The sequence below is a fragment of the Coloeus monedula genome, assembly GCF_965178545.1.
Source record: "Coloeus monedula genome assembly, chromosome: 21".
Taxonomy (NCBI): Eukaryota; Metazoa; Chordata; class Aves; order Passeriformes; family Corvidae; genus Coloeus; species Coloeus monedula.
Genome location: NC_138801.1, coordinates 9,003,897 through 9,024,218, shown reverse-complemented (window position 1 = coordinate 9,024,218; position 20,322 = coordinate 9,003,897). Strand labels below are relative to the sequence as shown.

Genomic DNA, 20,322 nt, shown 5'->3' with positions numbered 1-20,322 from the left:
GTGTTTGACACACCTGGTTCTGAGGGTGATCCACCTAAACCAGACCCGGTGGGATGGGCAAGGAGCAGAGGGCAGAGTCCCACGGGTCCCACAGCAGGAATGGGCTGCAGGACATGCCAAGGGATGGGACATGTGCTGATGGTCACATCCATGGAATCAGTGGGATTCCAGAAGGAAAGGCAAACCCGTGTCACGTGTTCTTGACAAATAAATCCTCTACATGGCAAAGCAAAGGCTCCTGGACTGTCTCTGACCTTCATTTCCTTGCCAAGTCGGCGTGGCCGGGGAAGCGCCTGGAGCGGGGCAGAGAGGGGTGGGCACCGCACGTTTTGCACCGAGCTTGGCTCATGCCTCACGCAGCAATCGGGATTTCGGGTGAGGAGCTTCCAGAATCCTCTTTTCCCAGTGCCACGGTGTGGCATTCACGTGAGCACAATGACAGCTGGGTGTCACACTGAGCACCAGCTGCTCCCTGGCAGGGATGCCCAGCTGGAGTTTGTCTCGCTGTCTCTTGCTGAAGGTTCCCAAGTTTTTTGTGTCTCCGCATGATTGCTGCAGGGAAAATGCTATCATGGATTGGGAATGAGCCTGCCTCCCCCATGGGCCTGAGCCAAAATCTCCACAGGGCACCTGTGGGCACCCAGGGCTTTGTCACATACGTGGGGCACAGGGTGGCTTGAGCTGTGGGGGCTGTGCCACTGGTGGCACTGGAGAGCTGAGCGTGAGGGGTCTGCTGTGGGGCAGCACTCCGGTCTGGGGGGGGACTGGGGGAACCCACTTTTGGGGTGAGTCTCCCACTGTGGTGGTGGCGTGGCTGGGGAGGACCCGGCCTGGGTCAGATTTACCCCCTGTAATCCCAGTAAGGGGGGGTGGACTGGCCCAGACCCCAAGGAAAGAGGGGGTTGTACCCAGCCCAGCTCTCACTGGAGAACTGGGGTCCCTCGCTCACCCCAAAATGCCAGGTCAGGAGGCTGCTCTGTCCTTCCCACTGCAGGAGCAGGGCCGGGTACCCCCGGGGGGAGCTGGGCAGAGCTGGGGGGGCGAAGCACCCCGAGAAACTCTTGCCGCGAGTATTTTGGGATGGGGAGGTGCGGAATGTCTCCTTTACCTATGGAGGGCAAGCCAGCACGGCGGGGGGGTGGCAGCAACCCCTGCTACAGCCGTGGGGGTGTGTCCGGGGTGTGTCTGTCTGTCCGTCTGTCACCCCCGGAGCCCTGCAGGGGGGGAAGGGCGACCCCCACCCCCAAACTCTTCATCCCCGGGGGGCGCTGGCAGCCCGGCTGATTTTGGGGAGGGGCCGATGTGGGACATTCGCCCCGGTGCTCCCCCGGCCCCGCGCGGTGCGGGGCAGGGCGGGGGCCGGGGGCGGGGGCGGGGGCGGGGGCGGGGGCCGGGGCCGTGCCTGTCCCGGCGGCGGGGCCGGGCGGGGATGCGGCGGGGCCGGGATGCGGCGGGGCCGGGGCCGGGCACGATGCGCGGCGGGGCGCGGGCGCTGGCGCTGCTCTGCGCCCTGTCCCTGTGCCCGGCGGCGCCGGCGGCCCCCGAGCCGGGCTCCGGGCTGGACACAGGTAGGACCGGCGGCCGCGGATCCCGGGGGGATCCCGGGGGGCTCAGCGGAGCTGGCGGGCGGTGGGGACATCCTGGGCAGGGATGCGGGCGGTCCCCAGTGGGATGCGCTGGGAGCCCGGCACGGCGGAGCGGCGAGCGGGGAAAGGGGAGAGGGGCTCGGCCGGGACCCCCGGGGTTCTGCGGGGATGCGGCGGCGGTTCCCGGCGATGGGGGTGCAGGGGAACCCCCCAGGTGCCCCGGCGTCCCGGCCACGGGGCAGCCAAAAATGTTACGGGGGGAAAAAGCGTCGAGCACGGCGAGGGGCGGCTCCCGTGAGCTGCTGGGGGCGGGCAGGGACGGAGCCTCTCGCGGCGTCCCTGTGGCACAGGGGTGCCTGGAGCGGGGGGTGGAGGTGCGGGACAGAGCAGCCGGGTTTGCTGGGATTTGTGTGAGGCTTCTTGGGTGTCTCATACCATAGAATCATGGAATCCTGAACTGGTTTGGATTGGATGGGACCTCAAATCTCATCCAGTGCCACCCCTGCCATGGGCAGGGACACCTCCCACTGTCCCAGGCTGCTCCAAGCCCCAATGTCCAGCCTGGCCTTGGGCACTGCCAGGGATCCAGGGGCAGCCCCAGCTGCTTTGGGCACCCTGTGCCAGGGCCTGCCCACCCTCACCTTTGACTGAGCATCACCCAGCTGTGAGGCTTTGCCCTTCGGTCCCTGCTGCCCAGGCTGGGGAAGGTTTTCAGGTTTTGTTGTGGATCCAGCTGGTGCATGGAGCGAAATCCTCCAAATGTGGGCTTTTCCTGGGCTTTGGCCTAAACCGAGACACTTCCTTGGGGCTGAGGCTCTGTTCCCCAGCCAGGCCCTACTGATGGAGCAGTTCTGCTCCAGGCAAGGCCTGCATGGTGGCACAGCTCCAGGAAACACCCTCGAGGAGCAGGATGGGGAGCGAGGGGCTGCTGAGCCTGGCTGGACTTCCTGACCTTGGAGCTGGGCTTGGCTTCAGGAGCTGGAGCAGTGACCCGTGGCACTGCTGTGCCTGGCTGGGTGCCCTGATCCCGAGGCAGGTGGGGAATAATTGAAGTGTGGAGTGAGTGCCAGAGGAGAGCAGCTCATGACTGGAGCTGGGACTTGGTGTTCAGAGCTGGTGAGACCTTGTGGAGGTTCCGTGTGCCCTCTGCTCCAGCAGTGGCAGAGAAGAGGGCACAGCACGTGGCAGCTGTGACACCTTCGGCCTGGAAGGAAACTGGGATCCATTTCTTAGCTGGATCCATTAGGAAATATGGATCCCTGTCTTCTTTCCTCCCTCCAGCTCAGTCAGGACGTGGGGATTTGTGTTCCTGGTTCTGCAGGGTGGGCAGGGAGCTGTTGGTGTTCCTGGTGTCCCGTCCCCTGTGACCACAGCTCCCACTGCAGCCCACCCATGTCCTTTAGCACTGAGTCAAATCCATCCCATGAGCTCTAATCCAAATGTCAGCTGGAGCACCAGGCTGGCCTGGGAATGGTGGAGAGGCTGATTTTTAAGGGAGCAATTATTGAACTTGTGTCTAATTTTTGTGGTTTCATAGAAACATGGAAGGGTTTGGGTTGGATGGGACCTCAAAGCTCATCCAGTGCCACCCCTGCCATGGCAGGGACACCTCCCACTGTCCCAGGCTGCTCCAAGCCCCAATGTCCAGCCTGGCCTTGGGCACTGCCAGGGATCCAGGGGCAGCCCCAGCTGCTCTGGGCACCCTGTGCCAGGGCCTGCCCACCCTCCCAGGGAACAATTCCTTCCCAATCTCCCATCCAGCCCTGCCCTCTGGCAGTGGGAAGCCATTCCCTGTGTCCTGTCCCTCCATGCCTTGTCCCCAGTCCCTCTGCAGCTCTCCTGGAGCCCCTTTAGGCCCTGCAAGGGGCTCTGAGCTCTCCCTGGAGCCTTCTCCTCTCCAGGTGAGCACCCCCAGCTCTCCCAGCCTGGCTCCAGCCCTTGGAGCAGCTCTGGGGCCTCCTCTGGTTCTTTTTATACTGGGAGCTGCAACAATTCCTAAGAATTCCCCCTGCAGTGCTGTGGGTCTGGGATGGGGGGTGGCACTGGCAGGAATTTTTGGATTTGGGATGAGCCCCAGCTGCCCCTTCCTGTCCACAGTGCCCAGTGGGCACAACCTGGGGGTCTCCAGGGCTTTGCTGAGCTCATCCCAACATTCTGAGGATGCTCTGGTTAGGAAGGAGGAGAAAGTGGGAAGCTCCTTGGTTCCGTGGGAGCCCAGTGGCTCCAGAGCTCCTGGGAGCTGCTTTTTCCTCATGAAATGCAATAAATAATAATTGCAATAAATAACAACTGCAACCCTACTCTGCAAAGCACAAAACTGCCCCAAATCAACCCAGAAAATCCTGTCTGGGAATGAGATCCAGAAAGGAAAGCGCACGAACAATTTGCCTTTAATTAAAGCTGGAGTCATCCAATTAAAATCTGCTTAATTAAGTGATGCATCCGAAAGCGCACGGCTTGGCTCCTGCAGATGGCATTTCTTGCTTGAGGGTTTGGGGGAAAATAGGAATTGCAGGAAATTATCCTGCTGGAGGTCTGGGACTCCGAAATGTCGGATCCAGCGTTGTGCAAGGTGCTCAAATCTGGGATCTTTTGGGAATGTGCACACGGACTTGGTAAATGGAATATCGAACCTGATGGAAATATGGAAAATTAGGTATAAATTGAGATGTATCAGCGCTGTCTGTGTACAGTTGCAGGTGTTTTATACAGATATAATTATAAAAATATATCTATTTATTTTATAGCACGTCTGTGTCCTGGCCTGATGCTGACAATCTTAACAAGTTCCAAATCCAACTTCTTAAAAATCCAGAAATCCCAGATTTGGACTCTTGGTGTCATTTCCATTTGACCCTCCATTCTAGGGAGGGTCATGATCTCCTTAATTAGGCAATTATATGGAATTACCAATTGTTTTCCCTTGACAAGACCCTAAATTGTGCATTTAAAGTGGAATAAACACGGGGGTCACTGCCTGTGCCCCCACCAGAGAGCAGCTGGGAGCCTTCCCCTGAGGCTTTTTCCTCTTTGAGGGCAGAGCATGGAAAACCAAACCCTGAGGGCTCTCAGGAGTTCTGGGAACCCCACAAAGAGCCCACCAGGACATTTTTGCAATCCAGCTTTTATCCCTGAGGTTTTTCATGGGCTCCTCTTTGTGCTCCAGAGGGAGGAGGGAAAAACCTGCCTGGGTTTGTGCTTCAGGTCCATTTGAAGGACACCTTTATCTAAAATTTGGGCTTGCTGAGCATCATTTTCCAGCTGGTTTCTGCTGGATGAAAGAGCCTTTTCCTAAAATCCTCCGGTGCTTTTATCTGGGAATAGGGAGGAGGTGAGTCCCTGCATTCCCTCAGACAAACACCTTCCCTTGATCCCTTGGGATTATTTGGTTGTACCCCCCCTTGCACTGACCTCGGTGCACCCAGGTGCCTTTGGGAATTCCAGCCTGGAAGGGGCCCCAATTTCCTTGGAAAGTCTGGAGGAGAAGGTGCTGAGCCAGGACTTGGTTCTGCCTTTGGGATGTGGCACATGGGGGACGTTTTCCTGCTGTCCCCCCCTAAATTCTGCTGTCACTGCCTCCTTGCTGAGGTGACAGGAGACACAACACTTACGGAAAAGCCCTAAGGAATGGGATATTGGGGTGCAGGGACACTGAGGGGTGGGTGCACATCATTCCAGATCCAGCTGCTGGGATTTTCGCTGTGCTATTTAACTTTGCCTGGCTGGAGCTGTTTGGATTGAAAGGTCTCTCTCTGTTTTAAGTCTCTCTCAGGCTGGATTTTTGAACACTCCCAGCCCAAGCTTCCCAGCTGTTCCCAAGATCCCTGTCTTCAGGATATGTTGGTATTGCTGGAAGTTGGAGTGCAGAGCTGATATTTGGCTGTGTCCCCACGAGATCCCTCCAGATCAGACCAAGTTAAAAACCTTACACTTTTCCTAAAGCCTCATTTCCTAAAGCCTCTTTTCCTCTGGATCCAGGCCTTGCTCTGAGCTGGCTCTGGCACTCACAGCCCGTGTCCCCTGTGCCACCACAGAGCACAGATGGATTCCAGAGCTGCTTTCACCTCTAGTTTTTGCACCTTAGTCGGTGCAAATCATCCCAAATCATTCCATTTAAGCTCTGGGGTGCTGGGGAAGGGTTTCGAATGCTGTTCCTTAGGGGAAGATTTTCCAGAGGAGAAGTGTCATGGATCATCCTGCAGGTTTGGGATCAGATCAGCTCACCAGGGGCTGAGCTGGGGGATACAAACCTCCCTCCCATGGGACAATGAGTCTGGGCTGAGTATCACACCTTGTCCAGACACTGCCAGGACCTCCAGCCACTGGTGTCAAGCCCAGACTAAGCCAGGCTTTAGGTGGAAGATTCTGGAGGCAGACACGGAGTTTGGTGTGAGAAGCAGCTCGGAGTGGCTGCCCACACCTCCTTCCTCTGGGCAGGCTCCCAAAAAGCTCCTAATTTCTTGCAGGAGGAGCCGCCATCTGCTCCTGGTTGAGGTCCCGGCCGTGGGGGTGACGTAGCGTCGGTCCCTCCCTGGCTGAGGCAGCTGGAGCTCTGTGTGCATGTTCAGGGCGTGCTAAATATATATATTTCTGTATTTATATACCCACGACATGGCTCTCACGGCCAGCGTGGGGCTGGCACTGCCTGTGTGGGCCAGGAATTCTGGCTGTGCTGCCCTGGCAGGAGCTGGGAATGGTTTTACAGCTCAGCTCCCATCCTCTGGACACTGCAGGTTGTGGGATCAGCCGCTCCTCAGGGGGTTTGGGTGTCTGGGGCTTGTCTGGGAGGGAAATCTGGGGGGTGTCTGTGGGTTCTTGGGTGCTGGGCTGGGTCCTTGTGACCCTGTTGGGTGCAGGTTCAGGGCTCAGCTCTGCAGGGAGTGAGGAAGAATCACAGATCAATCACAGAATCAATCACAGAACCACAGAATCAGAGAATCAGCCGAGCTGGAAGGAACCCACCAGGATCCCTCCTCCACGGGAAGCCCCGGAATCTGGAAAGGGCTGTGCTGGTGCTGCAGCTCTTTCCAGGCAGGTGGGGGAAGGAGCTCTCCCTGCTCCTCTCTCTTGGCCCTGGCAGAGTGTTGGGGGACAGATTTGAGCACAAAAACCTCATTTCCTTCTCCTAAAAAGAGGCTGCTCACCCAACCCACCACCCCATTGTAGGATTAGAAGGGTTTTTGGTGCTTTGCCCCGTTTTTAGGCTGCCAAGGCTGGCTGTGTCCCCTTCCTTCCCATCCCATCCCATCCCTGGCTCTGTGGGATGCAGCAGCTCGGGGGACCCGGGGCTCTGCTTTGCCGGGGGCACCTGGGGACACTGGCAGAGGGAAGCGCTTCCTGATCGCGGGCTGGTGGCGCAGGGATGCCGTGTCCCCGCTGTTCCCTCATTGTGCAGCGGCTTCGCTCAAGCCGCGAGGAGCAGCCGCCTGGAAAGCTTCGCTCTCCTGGGGTCAGCAATTAAGGGGAAGAAAACCTCTCCGCGATTTCCGCACCCTCCTCCCGTGCCTTTGCCACTCCGGGAGCTCAAGAGAGCAACAAAGTGACAAAAATCAGCTTCTGTTCGGCGCACCTCGGCCCTGACAGGGCGTTCCTGTGCCACAATGACGGTAATTAGCGCAGCGCTAATTGCCGGCGCTGCCGGCAGTGTCATTCCCGCAGGGTTGAAGGCCACCTCAGGTCACACCGCGCTGATCCCGGGGCTGCTGGGGACAAGGGGGGCCCGGCACGTGGCTGGTGGGGCGGGGGAGGGGAGGGGAGGTGGGGGACACGGAGGGACACGGCAGGACAGAGGGATGTGTTGGGACAGAGGGACACAGTGGGACGGAGGGACACAGCAGGACAGAGGGACATGGAGGGATGAAGGGACATGGAGGGATGGAGGGACGTGGAGGGATGGAGGGACATGGAGGGATGGAGGGACACGGCAGGACAGAAGGATGTGTTGGGACAGAGGGACACAGTGGGATGGAGAGACATGGCAGGACAGAGGGACATGGCAGGATGGAGGGACATGGAGGGATGGAGGGACATGGCAGGACAGAGGGACATGGAGGGATGGAGGGACATGGAGGGATGGAGGGACATGGAGGGCCTCCCTGGTTTCTCCCTCTGCAGGGCCCTGGGTAACTGTGGTGCCTCTCTGCTGCTGGTTCCCACCTCTCCAGCAGGGAATGGTGCGAGACAGACGCCTCCCCTCCTTCTGCAGGAGCTCCGGGCTGGGATCGGAGCTGGGAAACCGCAGCCAGGCAGGGATTTGGTTCCATTAGCTCCTCTCCTTTTCCTTTTTTAACCTGCCAGACGTGTTTGGGAGCGGGGCTGTGATCCTGCCAGCGTGCTCTGTCTGGCACTGCGGCATTGCAGCTCTGCCACCCCGGCTGTGCCAGGTTTGTGCCACTGCAGCTCCAGCAGAGACCTGCAGGAACGGATGGATTTCCTTGGAGCAGATGCCAGCGGCTGGAGAAGCTGCCGTGGGGCAGGGCATGGGCAGGGCACGTAACTCACCCCTCAAATGCCCCTAAATCCAGAGGGAGTAGAAGAAATCCCAGGCATGGAGAGCAGAGGGGTGAGGAGGATTTACTGGGATTTTCTCCATGAGCTCAGCACCTCATGGGACTCAGAGCTGAGCAGTTTTGGGGCGTGAGAGAGCTGGGGGTGCTCACCTGGAGAGGAGGAGCTCCAGGGAGAGCTCAGAGCCCCTTGCAGGGCCCCTAAAGGGGCTCCAGGAGAGCTGGAGAGGGACTGGGGACAAGGCATGGAGGGACAGCACACAGGGAACGGCTTCCCACTGCCAGAGGGCAGGGCTGGATGGGAGATTGGGCAGGAATTGTTCCCTGGGAGGGTGGGCAGGCCCTGGCACAGGGTGCCCAGAGCAGCTGGGGCTGCCCCTGGATCCCTGGCAGTGCCCAAGGCCAGGCTGGACATTGGGGCTTGGAGCAGCCTGGGACAGCGGGAGGTGTCCCTGCCCATGGCAGGGGTGGCACTGGATGGGCTTTAAATTCCCTTCCAACCCAAACTATTCCATCATTCCCTGATTTCTCTTCCTCTTTAAACAAATCTGTTTATACTGAAGGTTAGGATCACATGACACAGGTAATTGCTGCGAAAGAGATACATTTTATTTATCATTTTCTCTGCTTCCCTGCTGCTGCACCTTCGTTTCTGAGGCACATTTTCCACGGCAGCTCCCGCTGGGAGTGGGAAATCCCAGATTAAAGGGGCAGGTTAAACAAGCTGCCATCCAAGGGAGGCATCAGCGCCCAGGAGTGGAACCTTTGGTTTGACAGAGCTGCGTTATTAATCCTCGTTTGAAGTCCTGGAATGGATCAATGAAACAGCTGGGCCTTGCCTGTGGAAATGTGGGCTCTGTTCTGGCAGGGCTGAGGGAGATGTTCTGTAATGAGAGCTATTAAAAGGTCCTTAGAGATGCAGAGGAGTTTTGAAGTCAGATCTCAGTTTCTGGCAGCGACTTTTGTGTGAGCAGATTTTTAATCAGCTCCTGTGCTTTTGCTTTTTCTTTTTCTTTTCTTCTTTTTCTTCTTTTTCTTCTTCTTCTCTTTCTTCTCCTCCTCCTCCTTCTCCTCCTTCTCCTCCTTCTCCTCCTTCTCCTCCTTCTCCTCCTTCTCCTCCTTCTCCTCCTTCTCCTCCTTCTCCTCCTTCTTCTCCTTCTCCTCCTTCTTCTCCTTCTTCTCCTTCTTCTCCTTCTCCTTCTTTTCCTTCTTTAATTTTTTTTGCATTCCTGGGGCTTTGTGAATGTTTCAGTTTTGAGGATGGCAAATGGAAGATGGGATTCATGTCAGGAGACAGGACATGGTGTCCATCGTGCCATGTGGTCCCCCTTGGCCTGGCTGGTGACATTTTGAGGGGTGTGGAGTTCAAGCAAGCTGCAAAGCAAAGGGACAAAGAGCAAACGAGAAGGTTCACACTCTGTGTGTAGAGTTTGGGGGACCTAAAGAGCTTAAAATTCCCCCAGAGGGTGCTGGGCACTGCCCAGGCTCCCCAGGGAATGGGCACAGCCCCGAGGCTGCCAGAGCTCCAGGAGCGTTTGGACAGCGCTGCCAGGGATGCCCAGGGTGGGGCTCTTGGGGGGTCTGGGCAGGGCCAGGAGCTGCTCTGGATGATCCTGGTGGGTCCCTCCAGCTTGGGATATTCCATGACTCCATGATCTCCCCATGCAGGTCATCCTGCTCCCACTGGGCAGGTCCTGGCAGATCACAGACCATGCAGAGGCCTGTGATGGTTCCCTCTTTTTCAGGGAAAACCTTGAAGCTGCTGAAAAGGCTTTGAGTAAAGCAGAGCTCAGGCTCTTGCCCAGGGCACGCAGAGCTCTGAATCCACATTAATTCATTCTCTAATGCCTCACTTGTGGTTTTCCTCTCCAGATGAGGAGACTTTAGGGAATCCTACAAACCCTCCACCTTCTGCAGTAAAAGTGCTGCTCATTTTCTCCCCCAGCTCTGCTGGTTTTAATTGTGACTCTCACGCCAGCTCTCACAACCCACATGTTCCATGTATTTATCATTTCATTCGCTCCTGGCCTACCCCAGGGCTGGGCTGTGGTGGAGTTTCAGCTGCTGGCAAGGCTTTAAATCCAGATGAGATGTTTTTCCTGAAGGGAAAGATGTTTTCCCAAATTCAGCCACAACTGTTGGGCTTAAAATAGGAATTAAGCTGGAGATCTTCTTTGGCCTGTTCTCTGTAGAACACCAGGTCACAGAATCATGGAATTACGGAATGGTTTGGGTTGGAAGGGACCTCAAATCCCATCTCATTCCACCCCCTGCCATGGGCAGGGACACCTCCCACTACCCCAGGCTGCTCCAAGCCCATCCAGCCTGGCCTGGGACACTTGCAGGGATGGAGCAGCCACAGCTTCTCTGGGCCAGATCACTGTGGGCTTTTTTCCTGCATGAATAGGAGCAGATCCCACACTCGGTGACCATTCCATCATCATTTTTGAGTGCTGCTTGAGGAAAAAGTGACCCAAAATTCAACTAAAGCAGGAAAGGTGCTGTGCCTCGCTGCTCATCCCAGGCACAGCCGTAGGAGGCAGTGCTTCGATGTTCTATTTGTGGTTCTTGTGGTTTAATGATTTAGATTTTATATTTTTCTGTCTTAAATGTACCAGGGGTCGTGGCTCTTGGTGGGCAGGGTGTGATGGTGCTCCAGCAGCACTAACTGGTGTTACTGGTGTAGTTCCTGCCGCTCTCTGGAAGAGCTGGGCTGCTAAAAAAATCCAGTTTCATGGCTGTTGGGATATTGCAAGTGTTTTTGTGCAGGGGCAGGAGGGGTGGGAGGTGTTTTAGAGACATTTTCAGGGCATAATTCACCTTGGAAGAGACTTCTGGAGATGCTGCAGCTGCTCTGGGCAGCTCCATCCTGATCCAGGGATCTGGATTTTGTTTCCCTGTGGGGGCAGGAGTGGCAATTCCAAAGCTGTTCCTTTGTGTCTGGGCTCTTGCTGCTGAGATTTGCAGTCTGGCTTTGTTTTACTTGGTCTGGAGCCTTGGGGAGAAGGGCCTGGGGTTACGTCAGAGGCTGCAGCTTCCTCCTGTCGAGGGCAAGGAGCCAACTGATGCTGGAATGGGCAAGGGGAGACAGGGCTGACACACTCCAGGAGGTCCCAGGGCATGGAGGGAACTCCAGACTTAGTCAAATTTGTGGGAATTGCAGCTCCCAGAGCAGCATTTCACCCTCACAGAGAAGGGACAGAGCAGAGGGGACACTGAGAGCTGGAGGCTGAGCCCAAACTGGGGATTTGCAGCTCTCCGAGGCATTCCAGGGATGCAGGAAGGAGCATCTCAAACGTGTGGGGCTGCTCCGCCTCCTCCTTTCAGCCCCATCCCTTGCAGCTTCCTGCCTCTCCGGAGCCAGACATGTGCAAACGTGACCGGGAATCCACCCGGGATGGCTTTTCCTCCCCCAGGCTGGTATTTCCTCCCGGCTGCCTCTCCCCCTGCACGGCCCCTTCTCCACGAACCCAGTCAGACATCGCTGGCGACCCTGACCCCCGGAGCCCCCCTTCCCTGCTGTGGAGCGGGGAGCATCTGGCAGGCACGTGCTGCCCAGGGCTGCCGCAGTCTCGGGTTCTGGGGTCTCTCCAGGCTCCCTTTCGGGATGTGTTCCCTCTGCAGCCTCGGTGTGCTGATGGGGACACCTCTCCAAGGGGTGGCTGCAGCATCCCTGCTCCTTTCATTGCTCAGGAAAAGGTTCCTCCCGTGGAAGGGTTTGGGGGCTCTGCTGGATGTTTGAGGGTCACAGGGCGAGGAGTGATCTGGGATGGCTCCAACCTGATCCCCTCTTGGCTGCTGTGTACTCCTGGCTTCCAGGAGTGCTTTTTAGGGCACATTTTGAAGAGGAAACCTTCTCATTCTGGTTGATCCCTTCCTGATGCCTGCAGCAGCTGGGATGTTCTGTGGGCTGAGCTTCAGACCAGCACAAGGACACCCAGATGTCTCATTCCCATCTTCTCCTGACAATGCAGGCAGGGGAAAAGAGGTTCCTCCTTTTCCATGGGTGTTGGGGATGACGACCAAGAGGTTCCTGAGAGGTTCCTGAGATGTTTCCCATGGCCAAAGGGTGGGGGTGACACAGTGACAGGGCAGGGAGAGGTTGGATCGTGACCTCAGGAATTCCTGTGAGCTGGGAAGGGTCTCCCTGGGGCTGCTGCTCACCCAGAAGCTCTCTGGAGGTGTCTCTGTGGAGGAAGCTGATGAGTTTCTCTCTAGGATGGGTCACTGCAGGTGTGAATTCCCCCTCTGGCATCTGTGGGGCCAACATGAGTGTGGTGCTGCTGCCAGGGAGAAGATTTGGGGTTGGACAGGAGCAAGCAGGGACTGGGATGGGCACTGGCCAGACCAGCCTGGCTGTAGAATTATGAGGAGATGGAAACTTTCATCAAGGCTGGGGTGTGGTGGATGGACACTGGCATCCTCCTGAGCATGGAGAGGGGCTGGATGGTTTTCCAGATGGGATCATAAATGGGATGGCTTAAATAATAAAATAAATAAATAATTTTTTAAAAAAAACCAAATTATATTAATAAATAATAAATAATAATAAATAAAAAGAAATGAATGGGATCCTGGCTTAAAAAAAAAAAAAAAAGTCTTAAAAGAATAAATAAAAATTGCCTCTGAACTTTTGTGTTCAGTTTTTGTGCTTGAGCCACGAGCAGTCAGGTTTTCCGTGCTTTTTTTCTCTGGTTGTGAGGCTCAGGAAGTTTAATTAAAGAGAGGTTTAGAGCTGTTAATGAGCCCAGCAGCTGGAGCATTAAATCTTCGCATCAGCAAGTGGGGGGTGCCACCGAAAGCAGATCTGCAGAGCAGCAGCTCCAGGGCCCTGTGCCCTCTCTGAGGGGCTCCATGGTTTTTATCCTGGACTAGGCTGGGATTTCCAGTCCAGAGGATCCTGTCCATGTTGGAGAACATTAAATCTCCTCCCCAGCACTTCCGATCCTCACCACGAAGGTGTCTGTGCAGCCCAGGACAGCTCTGCAGTGTGAGCAGCAGCACAGGGAGTAGGCATGGCTGGGAATTCACCCTGGGATGACTTCCTGATCCTAATTAAAACTGCTTGTGTGTTGTTAGTTTGAATTTGCTGTCTTTATTTTCCCCCCTCAGAAACAGTTTGCAGAAGCAGGTTGTGAACACGGCTCTGCTGCAGCTTGGTAGGGATTGGAGCAGTGTTGATCCAAGGAAGCCTTTTTCAGGGAATCCTGGAATGGTTTGGATTGGAAGGGACCTTAAAGCTCATCCAGTGCCACCCCTGCCATGGCAGGGACACCTCCCACTGTCCCAGGCTGCTCCAAGCCCCAATGTCCAGCCTGGCCTTGGGCACTGCCAGGGATCCAGGGGCAGCCACAGCTGCTCTGGGCACCCTGTGCCAGGGCCTGCCCACCCTCCCAGGGAACAATTCCTTCCCAAGATCCCATCCAGCCCTGCCCTCTGGCAGTGGGAAGCCATTCCCTGTGTCCTGTCCCTCTGTGTCCTTGTCCCCAGTCCCTCTCCAGCTCTCCTGGAGCCCCTTTAGGCCCTGCAAGGGGCTCTGAGCTCTCCCTGGAGCCTTCTCCCCTCCAGGTGAGCACTCCCAGCTCTCCCAGCCTGGCTCCAGCCCTTGGAGCAGCTCCAGGGCCTCCTCTGGACTCTCTCCAGCAGCTCCAGCTCCTTCCTGTGCTGGGGACCCCACAGGGGGACCCGTGCACCAGATGGGCTCTCATGAGAGGGGTACAATCACCTCCCTTGCTGCTTTGCTCACTCTGGCAGTGATTTTTTATTTCTTCACCCTCCCATCCCTCCTCTCTGAAGGCGGTAGGACGCGTGGAGCTGCTCGCTGCGCTCCAAGAAGCTGCTCACAATCCCAATTGACATTTGCTCCCGATTTGTGACTCTTTAATGGCCCCGGGCTCCCTCCCAGCTGTGGCTGTGGCTCGGGGAGTGGGGACAGACCTGCTGTGGCCTGGGGAGGAGCCCTGGGGACACAGTGGGGCACACACAGAGCTCCCCGAGCACGGGAAGAATTCCTGCACCCCAACCTGGCTGTGGGGAGCCCCTTCCCCGGGCTCGGCCTCCCCCAGGCCCTCAGCACCCAGCGAGATGTGAGAACATGAACGCTGCTCCTTTTCACAGCCTTTTCCCAGCTTTAATCTCCCCGAATGTGTTTTTGTTTCATTTTTATATTCCTTCCAGGCTTTTGCTGGAATTCCCACAGGCCGGAGCGGGCCGGGGATGCTGATTGGAAACAGGATAGGGCTGGAAGTAGCCGAGATAAATGGGCTGATAAAGCAGCCAGAGCCCGGCTGATGGGCAGGGCCAGCGTGGGACTGTCCTCACCCCCCTTCTCCCTGCTCCAGGGGGGCTTGAGGCAGCCTGGAATGACCACCCTTGGGAATTGCTGCTCCTCAAGGAAGAACAGCGGAACTGGGAAGGGTCTGGAGCCCCAGGAGAGACTGAGGGAGCTGGGAAAGGGGCTGAGCCTGGAGCAAAGGAGGCTCAGGGGGGACCTTGTGGCTCTGCACAAGTCCCTGACAGGAGGGGGCAGCCGGGGGGGTCGGGCTCTGCTCGCAGGGAACAGGGACAGGAGGAGAGGGAACGGCCTCAGGCTGGGCCAGGGCAGGCTCAGGGTGGGCAGCAGCAGGAATTTCTCCACAGAAAGTGTTGTTAAACATTGGAATGGGCTGCCCAGGGCAGTGCCCTCATCCCTGGCGGGTTTTAAAAGCCTGAATGTGGATGTGGCACTCGGGGCCATGGCTCAGTGGCGGCCTCAGTGCTGTGGGAACAGCTGGACTCGGTGACTTTAGGGGGCTTTTTTTTTTTAGGGGGAATTACCTTGGCATGAAGATGAATGTTTCTGTGCCTGGGTAAATGAGTGGATTTTTCTCAGCTCACACCTAAAAGTGGGCTAGGCCTGGAGGAGAGTAGATGGATTTTTTTGAAGCCTCAACATCAACAGTTGTCATCTCAAAGACATCCCAGAGCTGCCGGGAGGCAGGAACCAGGAGATGACTCATGGCTGATGTCGTGTTTAAAGCCATGCCTTGAATTCCTTGTCTTTGGAGCTCCTTCTTCAGTGAGGCAGAGCAAAGCCTCACCTGGAACTCCTCAGGATCCTCCATACCCCAGCTGGGGTTTGTCCTCCTCATGATCCACAGTTTGCTGCCAAACATCATCAGACGGGGCTCCCTGGTCCTGGAAATCCCATTTCCTTCCTGTGGTTTTTCCTAGAAAAGAAATTTCTCCTCGCTCTTTCTTGATAGGACAAGAGCAAACGGTCTCAGGTTACAGCAGGGCAGGTTTAGTTTGGATATGAGGAAAAATTCCTTCATGGGAAGGGTTTTCAAGCCCAGGCTGCCCAGGGCAGTGGTGGAGTCACAGCCCTGGAGGGATTTAAAAGCTGTGTGGATGTGGCACCTGGGGACACGGCTTAGCGGTGGCCTTGGCAGTGCTGATGGTTGGACTCAGGCAGGTGGGGGAGGCTCTTAAAATGCAGGAATCAAATATTTTAGGGAGAAGAGGGGTTTGAGCCTGGCTGTCCCACATCCTGCAGCAGTTCTGGCTGGGGCAGGGAGGGAACAGCCGCACGGAATTGCACGCATTTGTGATTTAACCTTTTTTATAGATTTTACAGTGAATTAATACAATTCAATCTTTAGGGCCGAGCTGATCCCTTGGAGTATTTCTCTTGCTGCAGGTTTGATGGGAATGGCACAGCGGTTCAAGCCAACTCCACTTTTCACATCGCTTTTCTTGGTTTGCTTCACATCCAAACCAGGGAAAAAAAGAAGCAAAGCCATTCCTTCACATGGTCCTGCTGCTCCCAGAGCACTGGAGTGTGCTGGAGAGGCTGGAACGCTGCTCCAGCCCAGCGGGAGAGCTGCTGCAGCAATCTCCGGGACATTGAATCTGATGACTGCAAAACAAACTCAGCCCGGTGGGTTTGGAATAGTCCTGCGAGAGCTGCTCGCTGCTGGCTGGATAAATCCTGCAGGACTTGCTGGAGTTAGACAGGAAAATGATGTTTTCTGCCCTCAGGAAATGCAGGTGTGGGAGCAGGAGCAGCCAGCCCGTGGTGTCTGCAGCACTCCAGACTCTCAGGGAGCTTTGGAGAGGGATTGGTTCCTTTTTTAGGGATATTTTTGGGAGAGCCCAGAGGATCAGAGCTGTGCAGCAGCAGGGGCTTGTCCATGTCCAAGAGCTCCCAGGTGAGATGTGCAGAGGGATTTTGGGGATTTGTATCCAGTGGGATCCCAGTTTTTCCACCCTCTCCTTCCATGCTCGCTGCAGTCACTGTTGTCACCTGCTCTGCTGTTCGTGCTTGCACCTCACATCTGTCCTGGGGACATCTGGGCTTCCCTGGCATGTTCCTGGCAGGAAAAATGGTGGAGCCCAAGGTTAGGAAACAGGAGCTGCCTTTCCAAGCTGTGGATGCTGCACATTGACACCGCTCTCCCTGGGACAGGGCTTTGCTGGGAGGGAGCCTGGAGGTGTCACCTCCACTCCAGCTCCTCCAGGAGGTGACAGATGTGCCATTGTCAATGCTCCCAGCAGATTGCCCTGACCCAGATCCATCACCTTTTCCCTCCTGATCAGAGACAGCATCCAGGGAACGGCTGGAGCTGGGCCAGGGCAGGCTCAGGCTGAGAGCAGGGAAAGGTTCTTCCCCCAGAGGGTGCTGGGCACTGCCCAGGCTCCCCAGGGAATGGGCACGGCCCCGAGGCTGCCAGAGCTCCAGGAGCGTTTGGACAGCGCTGCCAGGGATGCCCATCCAAGGATGGGCAGCTCAGCAGCTCACAAAGCCCAGCCCCTTTGGGGCATCACTCCCAGGATCCATGGAAAACCCCCCATACCCACAATTTTTCACGGTTCTCTTCCTTCCTGGCACTGAGATGCAAAGCCAGGTGGCCAGGATTGCTCCTCACCAGCTGGGAATGTTTGAATGTCTTGGAAAGAGAAACTCTGAAACCTTCCACCTGAAGGAGGATTATTCCCACCATGATACTGGATACAGGATATGGCTTAAAAAATAATTCCTGGCACTTTGGGGGGACAAGGTGATGAATTGTTTTGGTTTAGGAAATCCTTCTTTTCCAGTCAGGATGGTTAACTCATGGATTTAGCTTTTGTTCTTCTTTTTCAGCATTCCCCAGCAGTGGTGGAATGCATTAAACCCAGAGAGATCCCAGGGTGAGTTGTAGATGATGTCCTGGTGTGTCCATTCCCATTCCTGTGGGAATTCCAGGGCTCCTCTTCATTGCTCCGGGGTTTTTTGTTCTGGAGGTGGCTTGAAAATGAAGTGCAGCAAAATCTTGGCTGCAGAGGTTGTCAGATGTGAGAGAATCCAGAGGATTCTGAGGCACTGGAACAGAAGGAATAGAGGGGTACAGAGGAATTCTCTGCTTGGGGATGTTCCTCAGGTCGGCTGCTTCCAGAAAAAGGAACAGGGGATTGAGGGAGAGTGGGCTCAGGAGTCTGGAGCTCAGTGGGCTTGGTGGGGGCTGAAGCAGGGCTGGTGAAACTGCGCTGATCAGGTGAAAAATTCCCATCGGGAAGTGGCAGTGAAACTCAAGCCCGTTAAAACTCTTGGGTTTCCTGGGGTTTGTGAAAATAAGTTTTAAAAGTGCTTTACTGGGGGAGGGAGGAAATGTCCTCTCATCTCAGGGGGTTAAAAATAACACTGATTTTTCCGTTTCAAACAGTTTCAGTTAATTCAAGTGAACTTGCACTGAGTTAAAGGAGACAAGAAAGAGGCAGCTCATCCACAGAGGTGAAACCTTTCATTTCTGGGCTGACTCAAACTGACTCATTTTCCTTTTTTTTTTTTTTTTTCTTTTTTCTTTTTTTCTTTTTTTTTTTTACTCAAATATTGGGAAAGTTTTCTGTTTGACACTGATTTATTTCCAGCAATTCCCTTTAACCCTGAGAGCTTCCTCACATCCCAAATCCATCCTTTTCTCAGTCTGGGCTGTTCAGGGAAGTGATGAATCACCAAGAAATGTTTTCCCCCCCCGCTCAAAGGCAGAGGGAGGAATGAAGAGCAGATTTTATGGGGTTGGTTTTTTTGCGAGGCAGAGACATCCCTGCTGCTCAAACAAGACTTGTCAGCTCTGTCTGGGGCTCTCCCAAAATCCACACAATTCCCTGAGTGCAGGCAGCAGGATGGGGGAGCGTCTCTGACCTGGGCCCTTCTCAGCTTTTCTTGTGATGAATAATCCAGGCTCAAAACGTGGAGTTTTAAGTGGGGAAAAAAAGAGATTTTCCTCTGGGTTCTACTGCGTAAAAAAGTCTGGGAAGTTCTCAAGGTTAGTGAAGAAATGGAGAGAAAGGAAAATTGGTTTGAGCTGGGAAATCCTTATTGGCAGGTGGGTGGGATGCTCCGATGCAGCCTTGGAAGCTGAAAAACAGGAATGGGCTTTGGATAGGAAGTTTTTCTGGAGGAGAAGGAGGATTTTGAACCCTGGAGAGGAAGAATAGGGATGGAGATGTCTGCATCCAGCAAGGGGCTGTTGCAGAAAGGTTGGCCCAAGCCCACGAGCTGGGTGTGCTCTCCCTGGGATCTCCTCCACGCTGGAAGCTTCTCCAGCCTCATCCATGCTCATCCTCATCCAAGCTTCCAATTGTGGAGCCTCCTCAGCCCAGGATGTGGCCCAGGGAGCTCCAAAGGGTTCAGCCCCTCCTGGGGCTTGGCAAAGTGGTGCCTCCAGCACCGTCTGTGGGGTTTGGCAGCTTCTCTGCACTTGAATAAAATCCTGGTTTGTGTTTATTCACCCGGAGCCTCCTGAGCTCTGGTTCCAGCACCGTGGGCTCGACCTGAGCTGGTGAAAGGAGTTTACGGGAAGAAATCTTTTGGTTGGGGCTCTCACTGACTCCCACACCCAGGGAAGCAGCAGCTCCTGGCTTGGAGCAGCTTGTCAGGGAATCTGAAGGCTCCCAGGCACCCAAAGATAATTTGGGTGTAAAAATAAATACCAGAGGTGGGAGGTGAGGAGCTCTGTCAGAGGAGCTCGGAGGAGCTTTTGGGAGTGGAGTCAGGGTTGAAACCGCAACAATTGCATCGTTTGTGCAGAAAGCTGGCAGCTGCCGGCGCGGGGTGAATCACAAATGTGCACATGTTTTGCCTGCGGTGAAAATCTGAGCGCTTCTTGGCCGTGAAATGGCAGCTTGTGAGGCTAGGAAACACTTATTTCTAATTTTTTTATTTTTTTATTCCTGGGGGTTGTGTTGAAGGGAGAAGGAGGGGAAGGTCAGGGCTGGTGCTCCTGCCCTGCTCTGCCCCAGGCTCTGCTGGGATGAGGCTCTGCTGCTTCCTCCTCTCACTCCTGCTCTGTTCCTGCAGGGAAAATGATCCCCAGCAGCCAAATGCAACCTCCAGACACTGACCCAGATGCAGAATTTTAACACCAGGTCAGAGCCTGAGCGCTGACCCTGGGAACAGCAGCTCCTGGAGCAAAGGAAGCAGAACTGGGTCCCTGCGAGGTGCTGGGGGCTTCGCTTTCCTGCAGGGATTTTGGAGATTTGTATCCTGTGAGGTCCCAGGTTCTTCCATTCTCTCCTTCCTTGGAGCCACGCTCGCTGCGAAGTCACTGTTGTCACTTGCTCTGGTGTTCGTGCTAAACTGTCAAAACCTTCCCTCTAATGAAGTTCCCTGGCGCTAATTTGGGGTGAGAACTGGTCACACCCGAGTGACAGGAGCTGGGGGAGGTGCTTGTAGTGGAAAAGCTCAGCTCAGGCAGGTCCAGCTCCCCCAGGAGCCAAATGCAACCTCCAGACATCGACCCAGACCCAGAATTTTAATACCAAGTTCCCTGGTGCTGATTTTGGGTGAGAATTGGTCACACCCGAGTGACAGGAGCTGGGGAAGGCACTTGTGGGTGCTAAGCTCAGCTCAGGCAGGTCCAGCTCCCCCCCGGGCTCCCAGGAGCAGCGTCTGTCTGTCCCCTGTCCCTCAGCACAGGGCCTTGTTCCTCCTCAGTGTCCCCACAGTGGAGATTGCAGCATGAAGTGGCTGCATTTGAGCTAAAATCAACCCTGCACTGCCCTGTGGCCGCCCTTTAAAGGGACAATTGTCCTGGCTGGAGGGTGGCAGGGTGTCAGACGAGTGTCCCTGAGTTGGGACGGGTTCAGACAGAGTAGGGACATCCTGCAATAAACCCCGCACTCCTGAGAGGATCAGGCAGGAGCTGCCTTTCCCTGCCAGCAGTTGGGACCTGGTGTTTCCCACAAGCTCCCACGGGGTCCCATCACTG

General features: G+C 55.6%; 1 protein-coding gene across 1 annotated transcript in view; it reads left to right on the top strand.

Moving 5' to 3' along the window:
* Window positions 1-1,471: 1,471 nt before the first annotated feature.
* The window catches only part of LOC309581077 (uncharacterized protein), a gene marked incomplete at both ends in the record, with an annotated part of 73,441 nt that continues 54,590 nt past the window's right edge, over window positions 1,472-20,322 (top strand). The window contains one exon of the mRNA XM_082295492.1: window positions 1,472-1,568. Within this exon, the coding sequence (XP_082151618.1) occupies window positions 1,472-1,568 (97 nt within the window). The remainder of the gene's footprint in view (window positions 1,569-20,322) is intronic.